Source organism: Melanostigma gelatinosum (genome assembly GCF_949748355.1).
Source record: "Melanostigma gelatinosum genome assembly, chromosome: 7".
Classification (NCBI taxonomy): Eukaryota; Metazoa; Chordata; class Actinopteri; order Perciformes; family Zoarcidae; genus Melanostigma; species Melanostigma gelatinosum.
The window spans coordinates 23,480,502-23,504,546 of NC_136640.1; the positions used below are offsets into that span (position 1 = coordinate 23,480,502).

General features: G+C 41.5%; 1 protein-coding gene across 1 annotated transcript in view; it reads left to right on the forward strand.

Moving 5' to 3' along the window:
• Positions 1-997: 997 nt before the first annotated feature.
• Positions 998-24,045, forward strand: part of gdpd4a (glycerophosphodiester phosphodiesterase domain containing 4a) — a 38,204-nt gene continuing 15,156 nt past the window's right edge. Inside the window, exons 1-8 of the mRNA XM_079271420.1 lie at positions 998-1,088; positions 17,227-17,583; positions 18,387-18,492; positions 18,995-19,098; positions 20,155-20,248; positions 21,481-21,540; positions 21,650-21,748; positions 21,929-22,022. Of these exons, the coding sequence (XP_079127546.1) occupies positions 17,522-17,583; positions 18,387-18,492; positions 18,995-19,098; positions 20,155-20,248; positions 21,481-21,540; positions 21,650-21,748; positions 21,929-22,022 (619 nt within the window). The 5' untranslated portion in view covers positions 998-1,088; positions 17,227-17,521. The remainder of the gene's footprint in view (positions 1,089-17,226; positions 17,584-18,386; positions 18,493-18,994; positions 19,099-20,154; positions 20,249-21,480; positions 21,541-21,649; positions 21,749-21,928; positions 22,023-24,045) is intronic.

Here is a 24,045-nt window from a genome sequence, read left to right on the forward strand (position 1 = left end):
ATGGAGATGTTTTTAACTCATTTACTGTCGATTAACTTCGCAGGTACATATATAATATCCCTCTTTTTTAAAATATAAATATTTGAACTAAAAAGAGGCTTTCAAGAGGTTGTTGGTAACCATGTTTTCTGATTTGTTTTACCATGCAGTCCTTCAGAGTAATGTATCATCTCGGTTTTGACCAGCAAAAACAAATGTTAGAATAATTAATAATATTAAATATTAAGCAGGAAAATGTACTTGAAGTAAAAGTAAAAGTACTCAATAAATACGATATATTACAATTAGCGATGCATCAATTTGTACATCACCCTAAAGTTGCAGCTGGTAAAAGTAGAGCTAATTTACTTAATGCCGGATAGCTTAACCTTCAATAATACATCACAATTTATTAGAATGTTAATACTTTGTACTAAATAATCTGAATTTACAAAGTAAAAAATGATCTAAAGCTGTCAAATACGTTTTGTGGAGTAAGAAGTACAATATTTCCCCAAAAAATATAGTGGAGTAGAAATGTAAAGTAGCATTAAATGAAAATACTCAAAATTGTGCTTGAGTACAGTACTTAAGTTAATGTATTGTACATGACTGTTAGTCCCAAATAGAATAAGGCAATCCCAATAAACAAACAAATAAATAAATGAATAAATAAATGAATAAATTAATAAATAGTAGGCTATAGTTTTTGTGCAAATATTACAAAGTCCCCAAGATATGTAATTTCTCTCTGTATATATTATTTGTTTCGCTGTTTTTGTTGATTATAATTACCAGAGTGTAAGAGACATGGGAGCGCGCGCCTCGCTGACGTAAGCAACAGGTGAGTTGAAGCCCCTCGCGGATGCCTCGTGCCTGCAGCGTCCCCCCCCCCCCCTCCTCTTCAGCCTGAGCGCGTGCTGGTACTGTACATCCCCGTGTCCTCACTCACACAGGCAGCAGCGACACACGGGAGCTCGAGAGGCTGCCCTGCTGCGCGAGGCTCTACACTGCAGCAGCAGAACACGGCTCGCGCCTCCGAACGACGGGTAGACAGAGAGAGAGACGGAGTAAACGGACAGACGAGCGGCAAAACAATCAGCCTTCAGGTAAGACAATGTACCTCCTCGGTGAGCATTTGAACGACCTTTATGTGTCTAACTGTAGATACCAGTTAGCGGCCGATTGGACTGAATACAAACAGTGGTTTTAATGTGAAATGCAGTCATTAGACAGCAGCAGCGTCTCAGTATCATGGAGCCACTATAGGCTGAAGCCAGCGGAGCTGTTCTTTTTCCCTCTGGCGCAGTACTTCTCTTCTTTCTGTTACATTTGGTCGTTTCTCTCAAATCTACTGTGAACACCAGGTGTTGTCAATGCAGAGTAGGCGTCAGCAGCCTTTTTTATTTTGAATGCCTTTTTTCTTGTTAAATGTGCAATATCAACATTAAGGTTAACAGTAAGTTCAAAATGTAAATACCAAGCGGATCTTTCATTTTATTCCATCCATGTAGGCAATCTGCATATCAATAATTAAGAAACTATTTTCTCCTTTAATCATGACTTTGTAGTTATATATGAGGGCGCTATACATGGAGGCTGCTGTCCTCGTGAAAACATCCACATCTAAGTAAAAAGGATTTACCCGACAAACCCTCCACCAATCAGTAACGTGCAATAGATGTGATTGGGAGCATTTCTATTGCCTCTCAACGGCTCTTAACATGGTGAAGGCTGAGCCGGTTGCTGGCAGCTAACGGCGCTAACAGCTCATACGACAGCAACAGTGCTGGCCAGAACTAACAGTGCTTGTACCTGAGGGGGAACCGGAGGGTGGGTGCTTCGCTTCCCTGATGATGCCGCAAACCGCCTTGTGAGCGCAGCGCAGAACAGAGGCTGTGAGCTAGCTGTGGGTACGCTCACGTGCACTATAAGCACATGAGGACCAGGCGGCAACCTGCTGAAGTGACTTAAAACGTGCATTCTCTCTCCTGACCAGCAGGGGGCGACTCCTCTGGTTGTGTAGAAGTCTATGAGAAAAGGACTCTACTTTTGATTTATTCCCTCAGTAAACATGAGTTTATGTCTCAATCTCCAGTTTCAAGTCTTCTTCAATACAGCATGATGTTGATTTAGTAGATGATGGTCCATTTAGAGTGAAATAGACCATAAAGCAGGGGATACTTTAGGGCGGGCTTACTGTGATTGACAGGTCGCTGCCGCTACCAGAGCCGTATATGTCATCTCTATCACTCCTCCACATTCCAAATATGGTGACTTCCGTTCATTGTTTGCCAAAGAAACAAGACATCGACGGCTTTAATCCAAGATGGTGAGCAAATTGTTGTTTGCTGCTATGTTAATGTTCTGATTATTATATAAAGAAACTTCAACAAATTCTGCTCAGAAGGAAACGAGCACCAGCAAATCAGAGGCAGGGCGGGTCTTATTTGATGGGGGGGGGACGACAGTCAACTAGAACTTATTTGGCATTCAGGTGAGAGGGCACTTCAATACTCCCCCGCCCCCGCACCCCAAAAATAAGGTTGCCTAAAGTTGCCCTCCCCTGCTTTTAGTACTGTTGTTAATGTTTTTATCTCTTGTTTTAAGATGCCGACAGTTAACTCAAACTACAAATGAGTGAAACATCAAACAACTTTGAAAAGAGTGGCTATTGAGTATTTCAAGTACGATTATAGTCATTGTCAATATCATTGTGCGTTTTGTTTCATGAGGATCAGTTCTATGCCGAGTGTCTGCTGAGACTTTAGTCTTTTCTCTTCCTTTATAAGCAGACAGAGGCCTCAGTTAGTGGCTCAGCAGTTGTCCCACGCTGTTGATTGTCCCGTCGGTGTTGAGCTCAAACTGCATTTCTCCACAGTTGATCTAGTGACATTGCTGTGATTGATTGCGTTTCCCCGCGTCTGCGTTTACTGAATGGCAAATCCCGCTTCTGTCAGCCCGCCTCGTTGTTAACCCGTAGGTCAATACCAACCGATGGACGACCGCACACTGGACAGGAATCTCTGCTGCCAACTCAACAAGGAGCGTTAGATAAATGCGTTCATGGCCCCGCAGGCCAAGGTCAGCTGATGGAGTTACAGCTTTGTGAGGGTTAACGCATGTGGAGGACGAGGTCTTGTTTTTTATCGTCACTGCGGGGGAGCAGAGGTCCATAACAGTCCCAGCTTGACACAAGGACAGACGCTCACATTCACGCTGCATGTGCGCCTCTAGTTAATTAATCACGTTGGCCAACTGATAACACGTCATCCGACATCAGACTTCAAAAGTGTCTGATGGAATATGGCGCTCACTTGTTCTTGTTCTCTCAGTGGTTCTCTCTGGGTGGCATGTCGTTTAGAAGGGGCACAGAGCAGTGACATTAATCAGCAGTGGGCATATGTCTGGGGGAAGCGGTACAGGTCAGTGGAACATACTGAAGGGGACGCACAGTTGTTGAAGTGTGCCGGTACAGTAGAGTGGCGAGTGATTGGAAGGGAAATCACTGATGAGAAAAGAAAAGGAGAAAATTGGTAAACTGACGAGTCACACATCACAAAACGAGCTCAGTTTTTAAGCACAGCCGTGATACTTAAACCACCACCAGGTAAAGTCACAGGAAAGTAACTGTCGTACAACTTTCAAGTACTTGTACTTAACTCGATTGATACCCTTTTATGTTATACTTCTACTTCACTAAATCTCTGAGGGAAATATGTTACTTTTGTCGAGAAGAGTTGAGCTCACGAGAGCTGCCTCGAAAACATGCATACACGATCAGGGGAAGGTCAGGATATAAAAAGCATAAAGCATATACTCAGAAATCAATAGTTAAAGTGTAATCGAAAGATAAAGTGTATGATCGTTACATAACAAATGTTTAATACATAGAGTGATTTAATAAATGTAAACCTGATAATAATAATAAGTGTATCTGAGTATAGTGCAGTCTTTGTGTAGAAAGTACGGAGAAAGAGGAAGTAAGCAGGGTGTTTGCTTCAAGGGATGGGGAAATAATGATGGTTGAGAAGAAAAGACACAGCACAACAATGATGAAGGATGAGATCAATAATCATTTTATAAGCAAATGTGTACTAAGTAAAGTGATTAACAACTGTAACTGATTATAAAAACTGTAACTGTGATTAGGATAACTAATCTGTGTTAGAAATGTGTGAGTGTAGGAAAAGGGGAAGTGCAACAGATGTTGAACACCCAGACAGGGAAGTTGGGGTGATTTCGTCATGCACACACACACAAAATGTAGGTACTTTTCGAAGCACGTGCACCAAATCAATGATGTCATGTTAATCACGGGCTGAGGGAGGCCGTGTTGAGGAAGAGGGGGGAGAGACGGGAGAGGCAGCCCAAAAGTGTTATAAAAGAAGTAACTTGCAAACAGCAAACTGGGATTTCGACACGGGCGCCGTCCAAGTGCACAGATGAGGAGATACGGACGATCGCAACTGATGTATTGAGGACTTCGTCTCTGTTCACGGAAAGAAGACCGCTGTTCGTGGACAATAAGATCTAAAGACGGAGATTTTCCTCTCCCCACTGCTCGATTCTTAACAACTGGACAACAGAGAAGACGCAGCAGCCCTAGAAAGACTTTGTACTGGGCCTTGAGGACTGTTGAACGGACTCTGCTGCAGGAGCAGGAGGACTGAGGGTCCGGCCGGACCTTCGCTCCTAACAACTCCAAAAGAACCTTTTCATCGCACCATTGAACATCCAGCTCCAACCGAGCCGTCTCGGCATCTAAAACTAATGAGTATAATCGAAGAAGAAAATTAAAGTAACGAATCAAGTGTAGTAACGTTTTATGTGAGCTGTAGCTTAACCCTTGCAAACTAACTAAAAAATGACCTGCAATAAATATCTAATCTGCATTTAAAGTAAATTTCTCAAGTGCATTCATTTGCTCAAGTAGTAAAAAGTTCCTCGTGGCAGTAAAAGGTTAAAGTCATTGTATGTCTAACAACTGAGTTCTGTAAGGTTATCCTAGAGACCGAATCCACTGAACAATCCCTTACGGTTTTAGAAAGAAGTAATCCTAGCCGTTAAAACCTAACCTGGCATTTACCAAGAGCACGGATCCATAAGAGGGAAGCTGCCATAACCGACGCGACTGGTGGGAGCGCCCGGGGCCAGGACTGGTCTCTCGGCCGAGCGCGCTCTGACCGGAGGAAGCAGGGTAGACGTCGGGAGTAACGGCAGTGAGCGGAGCCAGGCGAGTTCCCTCGCCAGAACACCAGCTCGACAATCTTTTAATAGAGAGCTGAGTCAGTAAGTAGCCCCGTATCGGGCCAGAAGTACCCCAGGATCTAACACTTTATACTCCACTCCATTTATCTGATACATTTAGTTTATTACTTTATAGATTTTGATTATTAACACTAAATATTAAAGTATGCTATATTATCGTCATAGTAAGCTACCCGTCAGTAGATAAAGGAGCCCCACATGTACCAGCTGCAACATTAAAGTGATACGCACATTAATCTGTCAATGGTTATAAACCAGTGATACTGAAATGGGCCGTTCTGCATTGGGATTGCTTTTTACTTTTGGTACTTTAATTGTACCTCGATGAAGTAAAATATTGAATTCAGGACTTGTAACCAAGTATTTCTGTTAGTTTTACCTGATCCAATGATCAGAGTACTTCTTCCACCCCTGCAGGGTTCAGGTGTGTGAAATATTTCTGGAAGGATTAGTCTTGATTGCACAAGCCAGTCTGGCTCGTGGTCCTCTTAAGTCCTGCGGCTCTCAGGGCTTTTTAAATGTTGTGTTGCGTTCGGTGTCTGGATTTATGTCACCATTCACATTTGCACCCGTAAGCCACGTAATTCGCGTTTGGCTGTGTGGGCTGACGATGAAGGGATGATGAGCACAGTTGCATTGTGTGTGTTTGTGTGTGTGTCTGTGTGCGTGTGTCTTAATAAATAGTCTGCAATCGGACTGTGTGGCACCAGTCGAGCAGACGTCATGTTAACGCTCACACAGACGGGAAGAGAGCGTCGTGATGCAACAGCTCCTCTCTCTGCAGCACAGCCTCCTGACCCACACTGGAGCTCCTCACACCCCGTCAGAGGGGCCACTGTGAGCCTCCCTGGGTGCTTCTGGATGACGTCAGTGTTGCTCCATCTTTAAAGGGTCCAGCACAGCACACAGCTGTTTCCTCCTTTTCCAGATACAGTCCGTGAACAAAATGTAGAAACCCTCGCAATCAAAGAACAGAAGCTGAAATCAGTTTCTGTCATATATGCTCAGAAATTACAGATGGAGCGTTTAAACACAAGTCAACTGACAATGTTTTTAAAGTCTGTCTCATATTTTTGGTTTTCCTACAAAAAATAATTTAATTTTGTGTTCACCACTGGAGATGCACCTGAATGAAACATGTGTGCTCAATGACGCAGTCGGACTGACGCAGTCGGACTGACGACGTGTTGGAGGGTCATCAGCGTTTGGGTCTTTGTTAGACTGATGGAACTTGTTCTCTTGTTCTAACTTTTTCTTTGAAACTCAAGTTGCAGCTTTGTTGCTTTAAAAGCAAAAATATGTGATAATATGCTTTGCATCGCACAGGCAGCACTGTGCATTCAGTATTCAGCTCTGTGATTGTTTTGTGTCGTCACCACCGGCCCTCTCATAGCTTTACAACGGGCAGTCTGGGACCAATCACAGCTCCAGGATCAGCTGCTGGGTATGTCTGGCAAACAGAGCTCATTGGTGTATTTACATGTAGTTTGTGGCATTTGACGTGCAAGGAGATACAGCTTTGTTTATCCCCTGTCGTTCCTTTACATTAACTTTTACTCAACAATAGTATATTTCCCTCACGTGTCCTTCTTCGTACTACTATAATTTATTTTCTCTCTTTATACTACCTTAATCTCTGTACTCTCGATATTACTTTGATTTGAATACTCTTTATAGTCCTCTAATCTTTATACTCTTTAAACTACTCTAATCTTTATACTCTTTAAACTACTCTAATCTTTATACTCTCTTTATTACTCTAATCTTTATACTCTTTAAACTACTCTAATCTTTATACTGTCTTTATTACCCTAATCTTTATACTCTTTAAACTACTCTAATCTTTATACTCTCTTTATTACTCTAATCTTTATACTCTTTAAACTACTCTAATCTTTATACTGTCTTTATTACTCTAATCTTTATACTCTTTAAACTACTCTAATCTTTATACTCTCTTTATTACTCTAATCTTTATACTCTTTAAACTACTCTAATCTTTATACTCTCTTTATTACTCTAATCTTTATACGACTCTAATCTTTTTACTCTCTATTTTACTCTAATCTTTATACTCTGTTTATACTACTCAAAGTTGTATGCTCTCATTATATTAATCTAATGTTGATATCACATTTTTATCTCTATACTATCCACTATTTATATCCATTTTTATTCATCCACTGTAGTTCCTTTACATGAACTTTTACTCAACAATATATCTCAAAGGTTTTTTAGATTCTCATATTTCCTTCCTTTTCAGCACTGACCTGCTTCTCATCTCACAGTCGTACCAGTCGGATCATTAAAGCTTAATCTAATCTTATATGCATAATCACATCCTAAAACCACAGTGGAGCAGCTCCACGGGAGCAGCAGGGATTAAGTGCCTGCTTTAAAGGGCACTCCAAAAAACTGTCTGGGGATTCGAACCAGTAACAAGCCGCTGCTGTCGGTGTCGGAGGAAGACCTGGTATACAAACGGAAGTCGCAAACGAGCCAGTTTGCTGACGAGCTGCGTCAATTCATTGGGCGTTTTCTGTCACTCTGACCACTGGAAGTTAATTGCGTGTGCTTGACTTACTGTATGTTTCTCCTCTTGTCCTGAGAGGACTGCAGTGGGATGAACACATTAGATATGGGTATTCATGTAACATTATTCACACACATAACTGAAGAAACTTTGTGTTTGTCGGTTACTGTTCCTCATTGGCCATAGATAGACACGACTCTCTTTCCATCACACACAGTCAGTTTTCAATGAATACATATCTACATGTCTGGTCGCACCTTTACTCGCCTCTCACTCTGACTTCTGTCCTGGTTAATCTAATGAACAGAGCCTGCTTGTTTGTATTTCCATCGCATTGCCCGTCACCAGATAGCAGTCTGGTAATTCATATTGATTAATGTACACAAGGGTGTATCGCACTTACGTGGTTGTGTGACTGTGCACCTTTGCTGCCGATTGTGGTCTTGTTCTACAAGTTTACATTATCTTGTGTCGGTGTTGATTTTGTGTCCAGTACCTGGATTTGATGAGCATCCAAAATGGTCTCTCTCCCACAAATATACAGTGGACAATCAGGACTACAATCTGTGGATCACATCTAGTGGTGTTCATGTCAGGGTGTTACAAGAGTGTGGCCTCGCATTAGCCTCCACGTGAATCGGTGCAATATTTCCAGCTGTACTCGGCCCTGTCGGGTTATAATTGAAGTCTTTGGAGGGGACACGAGGCAGTCGGTGATCCCGTCAGATGTAATGGAGCCGAAACATGACGGATCGCTAACCTGTTCTCCACCTCAGTCGTTTCCCCACACCACCCGGAGATGAAGATGTGAGACAGCTCCAGCTCCTGTGCCGTTATGACGGCACGTCTATGCCTACAGCTGTGTTCACACCCACAAGAGCAGATGTTTTAGGTGTGGCAGTGTTGATACAGGTGCCATTTAGAATTGATATTTTATTTTATTCTTCAAAAAAATGTACATATCAGGAGTTTGTAGTTAGTCCAGCCTACTGTTGGTGCATTGCAGTTTGTGAACTGAACAGTCAAACGGGTTGTTAAGCTACATTAGATAATAAGCCAGGAGTCTCTGGAGGAACCTTTGACCTGACTGGCACCACGTCCTACCAAGGACGTTCTGTGGAGATCAGACAGACCCACCTGTACGAACCGGGCAGCACATTTGACGGCTTCAACGAGCACATCACACCTGGCTAGAACCGGACGTATACCGGCATCACTCTAATTCTCTATACTCACTCCAGGTGTCACCAAATAGTATCATTTGTTCTTCTGGAGTAAACTGAATGTGTGGAGTAATTTGAGTACAATATATTTGACCCTCATTATGCTTTGTAATAATGGCTGCCCATTATATATGATATGGCAAGAATAGTTAGAAGCCTCTGAAGTTTAAACCTGTTCTAGTAAAACGTCTTTGTTAACCAATATGGAAAGATAGATGGATAGAAGAAACATTCCTTTATTGGTCCCACAGTGGGGAAATTATTCTCTGTATTTGACCCATCCCTGTATATATAGGGAGCAGTGGGCTGCCAATGACAGGCACCCGGGGAGCAGTTAGGGGTACAGCGTCTTGCTCAGGGACACTTCGACACAGGACACGGTGCAGCCGAGGATCGAACCAGTGACCTTTCGGTTGGCAGACAACCCTCTCTACCCAGTAAGCCACGGTCGCTCCCCAAAGAATAGATGGATGGATGGATGGATGGATAGAACGATAGATGGATGGATAGATGGATGGATGGACGTACTGATAGATAGATGGATGGATGGATGGATAGATGGATGGATGTACTGATAGATGGAAAGATGGACGTACTGATCGATAGATGGATGGATGTACTGATAGATAGATGGAAGGATGGAAGGATAGATAGATAAATAGACCTCATGATGAATTCCTTTGTTGTATTCGACCCAAATATTGTCAGTTCCTTGGTCTCAGCGGAGGAGAAAGGTGCACTTCTCTTCAATCATTCTTTTTGGGGAAAGTAGAACGAGGTTTTTGGAAACTGGAGCAGTTTCTTGTTTTCCTGTGTCAGCAGCAAAGACGATAAGAAGTGGACGTCGTCATCGTGACGTCTCCCTTTAGCTTGTGGCTGCTGTGAGGCCTTGAGTTCACACCTCAGCTCTCCCTCCCTCTCATATTAATCCTTTTATTGCTCGTCTCCCTGACAGATTAAATACCCTTCAAGACAGTCTCAACTCAACTTTACCCTCAAATTTACTTTTAACTTTGTTTGCTCTCAAACTTGCCTTTAGGTCTCTTCTAAATAAATCCAGCCATGTCTTTATTAAGATGTGGGATGATAAGAAATTGAGGTTTGTTATTTGAGACACTCTACAATCTCCAACTGGGCTCCAGACATGACCTACTGTTCAATTTTGACAAAGGCTTTATTTTTGACATTTTAGCCATTGACATTTTTTTTTTGCAACAGTCAAAGTACCAGAAGAGACAATGCAGCAAATTACAACCGAACACTGAACAAAACATTTTTAGTCGACCAAAATGTTTCATTAACAAAGAAAAGGGTCAAAGACAAAAACGCAGACAACTCCCAGACCGGACAACGCCGTGGCAGCGACCTGTCAATCACAAGGTAGCCACGCCCTGAAGTATTTGACTCTAAATGGACCATAATTTACTAAATGAACATCATGCTGTATTGAAGAAGCCTTGAAACTAGCGATTGAGACCATAAACTCATGTTTACAATGTTAACTGAGGTGAATCAAGTGAGACGTAGAGTAATTTTCTCCAATATTCAGTTAATTGAAAAAATACCCTTTACAATTTCCACCTTAAATGACTTGTTTTCTTCAATCAACAGTCCAAACCCCGATGACTTTTTGATTGATTTTGATTTTCTGTTGAGAGACTCGTTGATTCAGCTGTAAAACGCTCTTAACGCTTCCTGTTTAAATAGACTTTGACTTGGCTCAGTGGTGTGTGTGACAAAGACAAATGTAGAATAGAGCTTAAAGTGTGAAATATTGGATTTAGAATGTTTCTAAACTCCTCTGTGCTCGTGGGTGTGGAAGCACCGTACAGGAGGTGTTCTGAATATCAACACTCATCCTTTAATCCCTCCACATTACACATGAAGTAAAGCCCGGCGGCCACTGGAGATGTTGTCACCATGTGTCTGGTGTTTTTGCCCGTGATTTTCGGGTGTGTGTCAATGTACTCGAATGTGTGCGGTCTTGTTTGGAGATGCACTCAGAACGAGGCACATACGGCGGGGTTCCCACCTCCCCGTCTGTCTGTCTCCCTGTCGGTGTGATGAACTAGAGGACTTCTGACTCTGTGTCAAACACAGACTCTATCCTGCGTCATGGCACAGCACTGGTTCAGTGGTTCACTGGTTACAGCTGTTGGCTCACAGCCTCAAGGACCCGGGGCTCTGCAGTATGTTGCATGTGCTCTGTTGTGTTTCAGTATTATACAGGGTTTCCCACTGTGTATTATAGCAGGGGCAGATTGCCTCTCCTGAAATAAAGACTGCCACCACTACCTTTTAAGATAAATGAAATATATCATTGACCTTCACAGAAAAAGGAGTCATGAGGCAAAGTGTCAACCATTTTCTAAACTGAAAGCCAGATGAGATGTTCCAGGATCAGACAGCATAGCAGATTTACACCTCGTAGGTTCACTTCATCGCTCGTCAGAGCAGCAAGTCGCGATAATTGGAAAACATTCCAAGAAAACATTCCAAGTTTGTAGAAGTTGAGAGAAGTAGAGGTGAATGGCTCAATCAGTCTCAATCAGGTGGGGATGTGTGAGGTAAATACAGCTTAGAATGAGCAGAGGAGCACAAGCAGAGCTGCCAGTCAAACACCAGTCTGAAGTTTGGACACATAGTTGTCTTTATTCTTTGATTTGAGGGTTGCTGGAAATGAATAATACCTGACTGACAGTCAATAAAGATATTTTACGAAGCAAAAACTCTGAACTGAATTTGTACCTTCAAATGGCACATTTTTTTTATTTTTAAGGTACTATAAAATAGTTTTTCTCAAAAATTCCACACAATGACTAATGCATAAGTTCAGGACAAAAATGGGTAATATCACAATATTTGAGGTGCTACAAAAATATCTTTCTCAATAATTCCATACAATGACTGATGTATATGTAATCAAGGCATCGTTGACTTAATAATTGTTAATAGTTGTTTAAAAAATGTAATAATAACAATAAATAACCACAAAGAAATACGAATAAAATTGAATATGATTGTCTGATTTATGTTTGTTTTTTGTTAAAAAAATCGAAGAAAACACTTTGAATCTGTAGACTACTGCCTAATAGTCTTATTGTTGCCATTTGATGACAATTGCTCATATACTGTAAGCCTAAATAAGTATATTTATTATTTTGAACAAAGGTTAAATGTTATTTCACAATTTTCAAAAAGTGCCCACAATTTTTTGAAAATGCCCCTGGATTTCAGTCAGTGGGGGCAAAAATTGCCCCCCAAAAAATATGTAGATTTCCTACCCTGATAACAAGTGACAGAGTCCCCCAAAGGGTAAACACAGGACACACAGGACTTTCAGCTAGGAGATCAGTGTCCGTGTCCCATGTTAAACCAACATTTGACTTTATGCTTGTCGCTTAACATTACGTCAGAAAGTTGAGTAAGGACAGTTATTATTTATTCACGTAGTTAAGGTTTGTAGGTTTAGTTCTTACCTTATTATTTTTACACAATCATGGTTTTTCCAACCTTAACCGAGAAGTGTTGTTGCCTAAACCTAACCAATCCTTTCACAACGTTAACCACATGGTGCGTTTGTGATACGATGCTGGTTCAGAAGCATGAACATTAAACGTATCTCGTGGTTGGCAGGAACCTGCAATGGCAACATTTTTTCTGGGTTGATCATGAAACACCGACCACATAGTCACAAACCATAAATCCTATAAATAGTTGGTCTTTGTACATGTTGTCTTTCCCTGAGCTGGTAGGGAAGTTTGGCCAAATTCAGGACTCTTAATTTGCAAATCAACTGTTTTAGCTGTCCACGGAACACTTTCTTTGGTCTTTCATTGTTGATTAAATGCAAGCACCCCCTATAAATACACACATGTATAAATAGAGAAGTGTGCCGACAGCTGACCTCAGGTGACTTTGGCTCTCTCTGTAAAGAGCTGACTGAATGAAGTGCTGTCCAGTGATGTAGTTTGATGTCAAGCTGCTGGAGCACTGGCCGGTTTCCAGAGAGGAAGAGGAGCACTGACAGATGGCGAGGGGGAGGAAGAAAAAACAAGATGAAGACAATTAGTTGAGCGAGGCGAAGTGAATTGGTGAAGTAGGGAAACTAGACGGGAGAGAATGAAGGGGTAGGTGCAAAAAATAAAGACAGAGGAACTTTTATGTGTGTTTTAAACTGCAGTGCAATCTTTCATCTTTTTGGTTTCTGTGTCCTCATATCATGAACAGCAGGGTTTTTGAAACTCCTGAATTTAGGAATTGGCATTTGGAATTTAAGGTCCTCCAATAATAAAAGAGGCACTCTTTTCAATGTCTGTGAGACACACTGGATTCAGTAGAGTTCAATGCAATAATAGATTCACTGTGCATCAACAATAATACAGCAAAACGAGGGCTGGTCAGTGTAAATAACCACATACATTTATAGACCTTTGTGTGTGTAGCTTGTCTTGGTTCCTCTTTATTGTATCAAGACATTCGTCCAGCGTCTTTAAGTTTTGTTTCATGGTTAATCCCTCCCATGGGTTTCCCATGTATCCCACACTAAATAAAACTAGACACACAGTAAATGAATACAGGCCGGTAATATGAGACAAGTATGATCATCAGAAAAATACACCACAAGAGTGAAGGGAGACGTTCACAGCTAATACCTACCACCATGATCAACATGCTGAAGGGGAGGAAGGACTTGGCTCACTTTCAGAGCAGAAATCCATCAATCCATAAGTCAGAAGCCCCTTTTTGTTCAGTCCATTAATCAGCTTGACTTTTACAACATTAAATACAGACAAAACAAACTCACAACAAAATGTAACTGCTGCTCTGACTTTTGTAACTCGTCAACGTCAAAACTGTTCTCAACACAAATGAGGAAGCAAACTAGAGAGTGTCTCTGCTGTGATTTGAATAAAAAAAACGCCTGAAGTGACTTCAGATCACTGGTCCTATTTTAAATAACCTTGTCCGTACACTTTACGACACCGGCTTCTGGCTCAGTGACAAAACAGCTGTTGAGATTTAAAGTTTCTGTGCGGTCACCTTCAACGTCACATCAGGATACGCTCCACTTATTAACCGGTCAGAGGGAGCAGGTGGGAGATGTGTGGGTGACTTTAAACATCCAAGTGGACAAAGCATTTAATAAAACTAATTAATAGGAATACCACCATTGCAAAATGACTTGTCTTTCATTTTTAAGTGGTACCACCTTATTTTACAAAATGTTTAAAGATGGAAGTGTTCCGAGTGTTACGCGTTAGCGATTAATCTATTAATTTGATTCACCATAGGACATCAGAAAAATCTTAAAGTGTTGGACTGTTGGTCAAATAAAGCTAACAATCTTAATACGTCATTCATTTTTGACTATTTTCTGACTTTATAGACAAGACGATTTATTATGATCGTAAAATAATCCGTAGATTAATCAAAAATGTAATCTGGTAATGTTACATTGTAAACAACCAGTCCGTGTATAAATTGACAGGAGCTGAGCTGGTTAACATTCGCAGCACCGCTAACGGCTAACGGACGAAGGTTCAGTTCTGTTGCATTATGATGCGTTCAGGCTCTGTTCAGTGAGAATGAGTATTGGGCGAAGGTAAATTATAACGTTAACATGATGTGTTCACATGTAATCTCCTAAAGTGTAGTGTGAAATCATTTTTGGGACGATGGCAAAAAAATAGTCTGGATCCTTGTAGACCAGCTGCTATAATCAAACAACAAAGGGATCTGTATCATCAATGATCAGAGCTCAGTATCAGCGGCAAAAACAAACATGATCAGGGATCTCTAACAGTTCTATTTGCTCTCTTTATTCTGTTGTGTTGATCCGATCTGTGACTCTGATCCGTGATTGCAGTTAAAACACAACTCCAGATGGACACAACATTGATAGCAGTTGACTTTAAGGAGTAACGAAACCCTCAAACCACTTTTGTTCCAGTTGGAAACCAAAATGGGTATTTCGTGGTGTCGACCCTCGTATCGCTGCAGTGGCCGAACAGCCCTTTGACTTAAACGTTAGGCCTGTGCATCATGAAGGAAAATAGAAATAATAGCGGTGACATTTGCCTTTTCACTTGAATATCAGTATGCAGATGCATTTTCTCTCTCTCTCTCTGTCTCTCTCTCTCTCTCGTATTACTTTATCCTGCTCACCCTAACATCCATCCATTCCCCATAAGTGTGTGTGGGGCATCGTGTAGAGACAGTGCTCCACGTCCCACCCTGCAGAACATGTGCAGAACAGCTGTGATGACTCCTGATGGTGATTTCTCTCTCTTTATTGCTCCATCTGGCTCTTTCTTCTTTATCGCTCCGCCTCCCTTCCTCCTTCTCGCTGCAGCAATAATAACAGATCTGATGTCACCGTTGCCATGGCGGCCGTGTGATGACTCGGCTGGTTGACTGGTGGCAGACGTCAGTCACCAATGAATGGATCATTATACAGCAGAGTGTTTATCAAACCAGGTCACAACTACATGGATTTGGATCAACGTGCAAACAAACCGATAGTATATAGTAGAGTAGTTATTAAATACTAAATGTTCATAAAAACATTCATACAACTTTATTGTCTTTCACATAATGACATAGAGCTGTCTTCAGTAAGGGGCTCAGAAACAACATAAAACATACTCACATAAAATGACATTAATACAAAAACAATTCAATAAATAAATACGAGCAGATGCGCAAAGCTGCATTAGAAAACACTTTATCTGGCCTTTTTATTGACCCATGAACCAATACATTTCAGTGATAAGATTCTAGAAATAAACAGAACTATTGACTTCAAAAAAGTAGAGTTCAGTAGTAAGATGATACACTTACATTTGCTTTAGTAGAGATAATGTGGTCTGTAATGAGTACTTTGATGATGTTGTCTGTATACTTTCATGATATTAGAGAACACGGTACATATAGTAGCATAATGACTCACAGTACCAAAGATGATGGTTTTATCATTATTCATTAATTTCATTTCTATAGTTTGTGTTTGCCAAAAACAGAAGATCACTTTGGACTTTACTTTTGGATTTAAAATTGTTGGTACTATTGGTATTCAAACAAAAAAACTGTCTTCAGTGGTAGATTATGTTGTTGCTGTTTGAAGAGACATCTGTTATTCAGTCCTGATGTACCGGAACAACATCGTCGGTGTGTTTGGGATCAACACAACAGTGTGCTTACCATCTGTCAGCCCTACAACTGCATAACGTGTTAGCCAACATGGGCTGTTCCACTGAAGGCTCCGACTCATTGGCTGATGGTGGCCTGCTTCTCTGATGATGAGCCGGGTGGCCGTGCTATCTGGTTCAGTGGAGCAGTGTTGCGTAACTAATCTTAATACGCCACACTGCTGCTCTCGTTGATGTTGTTGAGGTGTTAATGGCACATCTGGGAGAAAAGGAAAACAGCCAATCAGAGGTGAGCAGTCTCGAAAGCGCCGATCAAATATGAATCAAGATTCTCTCACAGTGTTGCCTATTTCTCACCTCAAAAGATTTCAGAAACATATTTTCGCGTAGCGTTTCGCTGTAAAATGAGAAAGATCGCTCCGAGCAGTGTTGCAGTGTTGGAGACTCTGCTCTGATTGGTTGTTTTCCTTTCAGGCGAGGAGGACTCTTGCAAATGCCATTAGGAGCTCTAAAAGGAGGAAGAGGAACCCCATTTTTTTCATATATCTTTGGAATATAGTGACAGTTTGAGCAAATATGACACAAAGTTATTTTTATTAAAGTTAGCGACTGTAGCTTTATAGTATTACAACAAACAATGACTTAAATGATGAATAGAGTATCATACTTGTTGCTGGTTTTCTTATGATGTCAGTTTTTAATCAGCTGTTTTAACTCTAGTGTGGAGTCCAGGACGTTGTTGCTCGTTTGGCCGGTTTTCTGGCTGACTTCTTTTGGGGTCTGTTAACTTGTGTATTCACAATCTTACCAGATGTAGGTCACTGTGTATTTCTGAGAGAGTCCCTGTAGCTTCTGGATTAGTTTAAACAGGCCACATTAATACAACCAGGACTACACACACACACACACACACACACACACACACACACACACACACACACACACACACACACACACACACACACACACACACACACACACACACACACACACACACACGAGTCCTGCTGAGTCTAGTTTTCCTATAAATGCATTTTAAATTGATTCAAACTTTCTTCTCTCCCTCCAGGTGAAGGTGGCGCCTGTTTTTCCTCTCTCTCCTGTCCCATTGTCCTCCTTCCTCCTCTCTCTCCTGTCCCATTGTCCTCCTTCCTCCTCTCTCTCCTGTCCCATTGTCCTCCTTCCTCCTCTCTCTCCTGTCCCATTGTCCTCCTTCCTCCTCTCTCTCCTGTCCCATTGTCCTCCTTCCTCCTCTCTCTCTCGCTCTCTCTCTCTCTCTCTCTCTCTCTCTCTCTCCCTCTCTCTCGCTCTCTCTCTCTCTCTCTCTCTCTCTCTCTCTGTGATGCCGGGCTGTGGGTGAGTGTATGCCTGTGACCAGACTGAAGCTGGGGAAGCTAAAGTTGGTGCGGCGGCAGCTGCTGCAGAGGTACAGAACAACACACACCTACGCCCTCATCAGTTTTCATACGTATTCACGCTGCCTTAAAGACACTTGTGTTTGTGACAGTTATTTAAAATACACTAACAAAAAGGAGACAGTGCTTCTGTACAGAGGGAACCTGAACTATTTTCTTATTCTTCTGGCAATTTGGTGTGACTGTATGTTTATGAAACACAGTTTGAGAGTTGGTTGCATTTTGTCAAATACGGGATCATATGTGATTATTGAATTGTTGAAAGATTCAATCTTTTCCATTCCCTTATGTCATCCTTAGTCTCTATACTTCATAGTGTACATCCCTCTCATTTTATTTTACAATATTTTACATATTTAAACAACATTTTTTGTTTTTTTGTATTGTCAAATGATTCATTTTATTTATGTTTCTTGACTGTTGTACTTGATTATCATTTTCTCTGACCATATTTCATTTTATGCACCAAACCACCAACGCAAATGCCGTGTTGGGGAAAACCTACTTGGTAAACCGGACTGATGAAACTCAACATTTGTGACTACAGTTAAAAGTAACTTGAAAAAAAGTCAAAAGTAAGTTTTGAGTGGCAGCATTGAACTCAAATAGCAGGAGGTCCTGACTCAGAACTATTCGGTCGATAAGCTTGAATGAAGATGAAGCTGAAGCTGACAGCAGCTCAATCGGTTCACGAGAGAAGCTCCTGCACATTTCAGATCAGCAAGGTTTACTCAACTTCTTTTAAAGTATCAAACATGGAGCAAGTCTTTATTCTTTCTTTTCAATAATCTGAATTCCTAATTGACTGTATCAGGTACGAACACCAGCCGTTTGTGTCCTGTCTGGCTGGCCTCTATGGCTGCCAATGGAGACGATACCAGAGAGCCCGGGCCCAGCCAGGAGAGTGCTGCTGCAGCAGGGTAAACACACACGCACACACACACGCACGCACGCACGCACACACACACACACACACACACACACACACACACACACACACACACACACACACACACACACAGCAGTGAGTTGAGTTTGGTCGGTTTGCTGATCGAGCAGAGAGTATTGATTCCCCAGACAGATTTTTCGTCCTGCTGACTCCAACAGTCCGTTACTGTTTTTCTCTGAAAAATATGAGCACATATTCACTCTGTCAGCTTCTATCAATATATACTGCCTCCATATGCACTCGGTAATATGATTGAGCTCCTCTGTATCTGCCAGATTGTGTAGCATCATTATGACTATAAATCCTGTTAACCTGAAAACTTTATTTTCCCAAAACACTGGAGCACAGGGTTGAAAACTATAGTAACATATAAAAATAAAGACTTTCTCCAGGTAGAAGTGGGTAGTTTGGTTAGACCAAACATAATACATGACTTCTGTGTGTGTGCGTGTGTGTGTGTGTGTGTGTTACAGGTGGAGTGTGGCAGTTTTGGCCTCCTGATCCTCACCTTCTTCCTGAGTTTTTTGTTCCTCTATTTCTGGAGTGAAGCTCAGAACGACTACATCGACTTCGACTGGTGGGTTGGCACGTGCACACACCGGCTCCTGTTGGTTGGAGTGTTTTTGTGATTTGAAGGGCATGTTGTTGTCACTGTGATGGGGATACGATAGAACACTTTATTTATCCCGGGGGGAATTGCTGTGCAGCAGTTGCACTGCAAAGTAGGAAGAGTGTAAATGCAAGATAACGATAGGTGCAAAAAAAACTAAAAAAGACTAGAGACAAAATATATACAAAATATACAATGATTGTGTCATCAAATACAGTGGGGTAGCATATTTCTGTAGATGTGTATGTAGAGTATACAGTGTGAAACCTGAGGTAGCAGTGTTGGAGTGCATGGTTAATACAGAATGTAAGGAGTATGTCCATGATACTTGTTATGATGAGTTGTCTAAGACATAAAGGAATGAGTTAGTGGTGCAGGTATGAGTCCTAAACCTCGGAAATGAGTCAGCGGTTCCCTCCTCTCAAAGTCAGTGTGTTCATTGAAAGGTTTTTGGTTCGATGCCTGCGATATGGTCTGTGGTTAAAACAAACTGAAGAGATGTTAGCGTTTCGTTCGATGATACAAGATACAGCAGTAGATACTCTCATGAATTAGTTGAAGCTTTAATGTTTCTTACGCACGGCGGTTGCTAATTAGTGGCTAAATGAGACGACACAGGTTTTCGCGTGAAATCAAATTACCAGTTGGAAGCTTCGTGGTGGTGACGTTGAAGTCATGCCACCGTGGTGTAGCTTGTTTATAGCCTAATGTTAGCTTTTCACTTGTCAGTTGTATTTATGCTTCAGAAATCATAAGAGTGGTGTTCATTTGAGAAGATTATCTTCTGTTTGCCACAGAGCTTATTTTCTGCAACACAAAATCCAATGAAAAATGTTTTTATCCTTTTTTGTCGAGGAAAAAAGCGAGATTCTAACTTCTGGGCTGGCCAACAAAAATCCATCATCCCTGCAGCACTCTATTGCTCATCCTAATAGTGAATACATGAATGCATGACAAGACCAACCCATCATTCAAACTGGATTGACATCGTGAAGCACACTGGTTGTTCTCGTGCCTCTTCAGGTTCAACTTTGGGACTCTGGGCTTCTGGTTTCCCTGGTCTCTGGTCCTGCTGGTGGTCGCTGCTGCTCTCTTCACATACATCGCTCTACTGTTGGTACGCACACTGATGGGGTTTCAGCCTGTCTAGAATCCATGTGCTGAGAAAACCTTTGTCATCTCTTTACAGCTACTGTAGTGTTCTTGAGCAAGACACTTGGCCTCTCTGCTTCTGTTCTATCAGAGATGAGCAGTAGTGCCACTTTATTTTATTCTTTGCATTAAACCAGAGTGTTAGAATCAATGTGTTTCATCAGCCCATCAACCCTCCCAGCCCTTTGTATGGAGAAAGATTTGTCTCAATATTATTTGTGTGAACAGAACGACAATCCGTGTGTCAATGTGCAATCTGTAAATAAAAAGCACCTTCCACAAATACAAAAAAAGAGTTGTAAAATTACAATTTTTGATTTCACCAAAATAATATCTGAGTACATGAAATACATTTACAAATAAGTTAAAAGCATTTGTGATCCTATCTTCATTAGTTCTGTAGCAACTGAGGGCCAGGCATCAGTACATTTGTCATTTATTGTTTCAGAATAATCATCTTTTCTAAAATATGAGCCTCAATTTATTTTGTACAGCCCAAAATCACAAATTTGCCTCAGAGGGCTTTACAATCTGTAAACATGCGACCTCCTCTGTCCCGGGACCCTCGCATCGGTACAGGAAGAACTCAGATCTGTTTTATATTGCTGAATCTAAAGAGTTTAGAAATTTTTCTGTATTTGTGGATGGTGTTTTATTTATACAACAATTGTTCATCTCTTCACTCATGAAACTGAGACAAATCTATCTCCAAACCTTTGTGCGGTATTTAGGTACTTGTCCCCTTGCTTGAGGTGACAAATATTCAGTTCGACTTATTATATGATACAGAAAAACGCACACACATGAAGTGAAGGAGAAATCTGCACCAACAGAGAGAGAGAAGTCTGAGGCGTATAACTATATCCTCAGCAGTGTTAAGATATTAACAAATCTTAAATCTGCTGAGGCATAAAAAGCCAAGGATTTCATTGTTCATCAAAAAATAAATTGTGATTTAACAATGTTGAGTTTGCTCGAGTTGAGTAGAAAGCGCATAATGTTCTGGACCGGTCCAAACTGACACAAGATAAGACAGGACTTTATTCATCTTGAGGGAAATAGTTTTGCAGCAGTTTCAGTACAAAGTACAAAGAGTGTAAACATGTGCAAATAAAACAAAATATAAACAATAAAGAAGCAAATGACTTGAAGCAGCTTTATGTAACATGTTTTGATGAATATCTAAACGTTGTTCAGGTGCTGGCAGTGTGTCTGCTCTCTGAGGGACAGAGGCTGTACCTTCACTGGAGCCACAAGGTAATGATGATAATAATAATAATAATAATAATGCTTATGAATAAACACAAACACTGACACATCAAGATATCACATGTGGTGTTATCTCGTCCTCCTGTGTTTTTGTCAGACTGGCATCGTGGTGGCGTTGGCCTTCTCCGTCACAGCCACCGCCATCTTGTCTGACCTCTGGAGCAAAGAATGGAAGACTCTCCTTCTGTCGCTGCAGGTTAGTGGACACACCAGCCAATCACAGGAGAGAATTTCTGATCTTTTCTGAGTGTGTGTTTACACATACGGTAATTTGTGCTTTATGACTGACATTTGGCACAGTCAGCAGGCAGCTTTTTATTTTCATTTAATTTTCAGGTCTTTTACCTTGTCGTTCTCTTCCTCTTTGTATCGTTAGGTGACTGCGCCGTTCCTCCACGTGGCCGCGGTCTCACTAATGGCCATCCTCTCCTGGCCAATAGCGTTGCACTTCTTCCGCATGAACAAGAGAGGTAAGCAAGCTGATGAGTGTTTTATCTTTTGGAAGTGAGGTGGGGCTTTGGCTCTCTGTAGGAATGGCCAGTTGCAGCGGTAGCAGATGTATCTCATCAAACATTTAATCTTTAGTTCAATTAGTCGACTAATCGGTTGCTTTGGTTATTATAACTATTTAGTCCATTGGCAGTTTTTATTGTTTTTATTCATGCTGAATGACTTACTACCAAGAAAGTAACAAGCACATCTCTGGTATTCACAAGATTTAAAGTACCGGTAGTGCTTTTGTCTTAATGTTGGTGGAGGAACTCAGTTTTACAGATCTGTCAATTAAATCAACTTAATTAATTGATTAAACGATCAGTCGACAAAATCCTATAGTTAGTCAAGTTAGATTTCCTTTGGTCGAGGACAGTCCTACCGTTTAGACAAAAAGCTGGTGGAGAACTTACTTACCTTAAACAGTGTTATCTGTGGTGCTCTTAAGATAAATATGAAACATATAAAAAGTTATATAGCTGCTGCTGGAATAACTAAAGCTAAACAAAAAGAAAATTCATTTTAGTATTTCTACGGTAATTATTGTAACATAACGTATTATATAAAACCTGTTTCATTTAACTCTACATGTAAATTGTTGATGTTGGGGAAAGTTATAGAGAATATAAATCTAGAGACCAGCACGACCAACAGCAGTAGCTGGAGGGAACACAGAGCTGAAGGACCTTGTTGTAACGAGGGTTATGGCCTTAAAGGCTTCAGTTGTAGTGGCTCTGAGCTGCCCCGCCCGCCGGGAATAAAGCTTTTCTAAAATCGAACGTACCCCTCAGCACCGTGACGCACGTGTCTGGCATGCATTGTACAGCTGTAGACCTCCCTGCCAACCTTCTTGCTCCCCCTCCTCTTCCTCTTAACAGAAAATCAATGTCTCCTGCTCCTCCCCTCGTCTCCCTGATGCTTTCTGTCTTCTTTCATTCACTCCGTTTTTTTCTGCCTCTTCATCCTTCTGACCTCTTTTCTTACCCGACCTCCCCATTGGGCTGCAGTCTGTTTCTTCTTACTTGTCTTTGGGACTCCCTCTCCACTGCAGTGGCTCTGACCTGTACGTCTCGCTGGTCTCCATGGGTACTGTCCCTGGTTGCCATGGTGATTCAGCAGGGTAGAGTGATGCTGAGTCATGTCGGGGGTCTCTCCTGGCAGGAGATAAGTGACAGAGAGATTTGCTCAGGATGTAATATACTGTAGCGCTCGCCTGTTCTGCTGTATTGACCTGAACGCCCACCCAGGCCTGTAGTTTCATGGATGCTGGCTTAAGCTGGAAACAGAGCTTTAAAGGGACAGTCTGGATCTGTTGAAGTATGAGGTACTTATCCACAGTCAGTGGGCCGGCACGCCTCCAGTATGGAAACACAGACAGGAGTACCAGACGCATTTGGCATTACACGGGAGTTGCTGGTCTACTGCTGCCTCGGTCACTTAGTCTGCTTGTGTTTCTTGTGTTATGTTTTATTTATTTGGTGTTTTAAAGGATTAGTTCAGATTTACCACAGTCACACAATAATGCAAACAAACAAACCGATCGAGGCAGCGGTAGAACAGCAACCTCTGTGTTCTGGGAGGTAAAATGTCAATGGAGTCTTGTGGCTTTGAAGGGAGCTTCGATAACAGCTTCAGTCGGACAGGGCTGCCTGACAGCAAGGTAAGGCAGTGATGATAATCTAAATATAGACTACACTTCAACTAACAGTGATTTTTTAAGGTGTGTACAATACGTTTTTGTGCTGCTCCGTCCACAGCAGTACATTGCTTTGCCCAGTAGCGCAGGGAACATAATCAATATCACGATATAGTTTGTTGATGAATAAGCAGTACCAGCTTTCACACTGCCACTGATTTATCAGCCCTGAGCCCTTCTTATCCTTTCACTGTGTCTTTTAGTATTAGATATAGACTTGCCAAGCACAGCACGGCAGAGCATCACATATACATCATCTTTACATCATTCAACTGTGTTGTGATTACATAGGGTTACTTCAACTG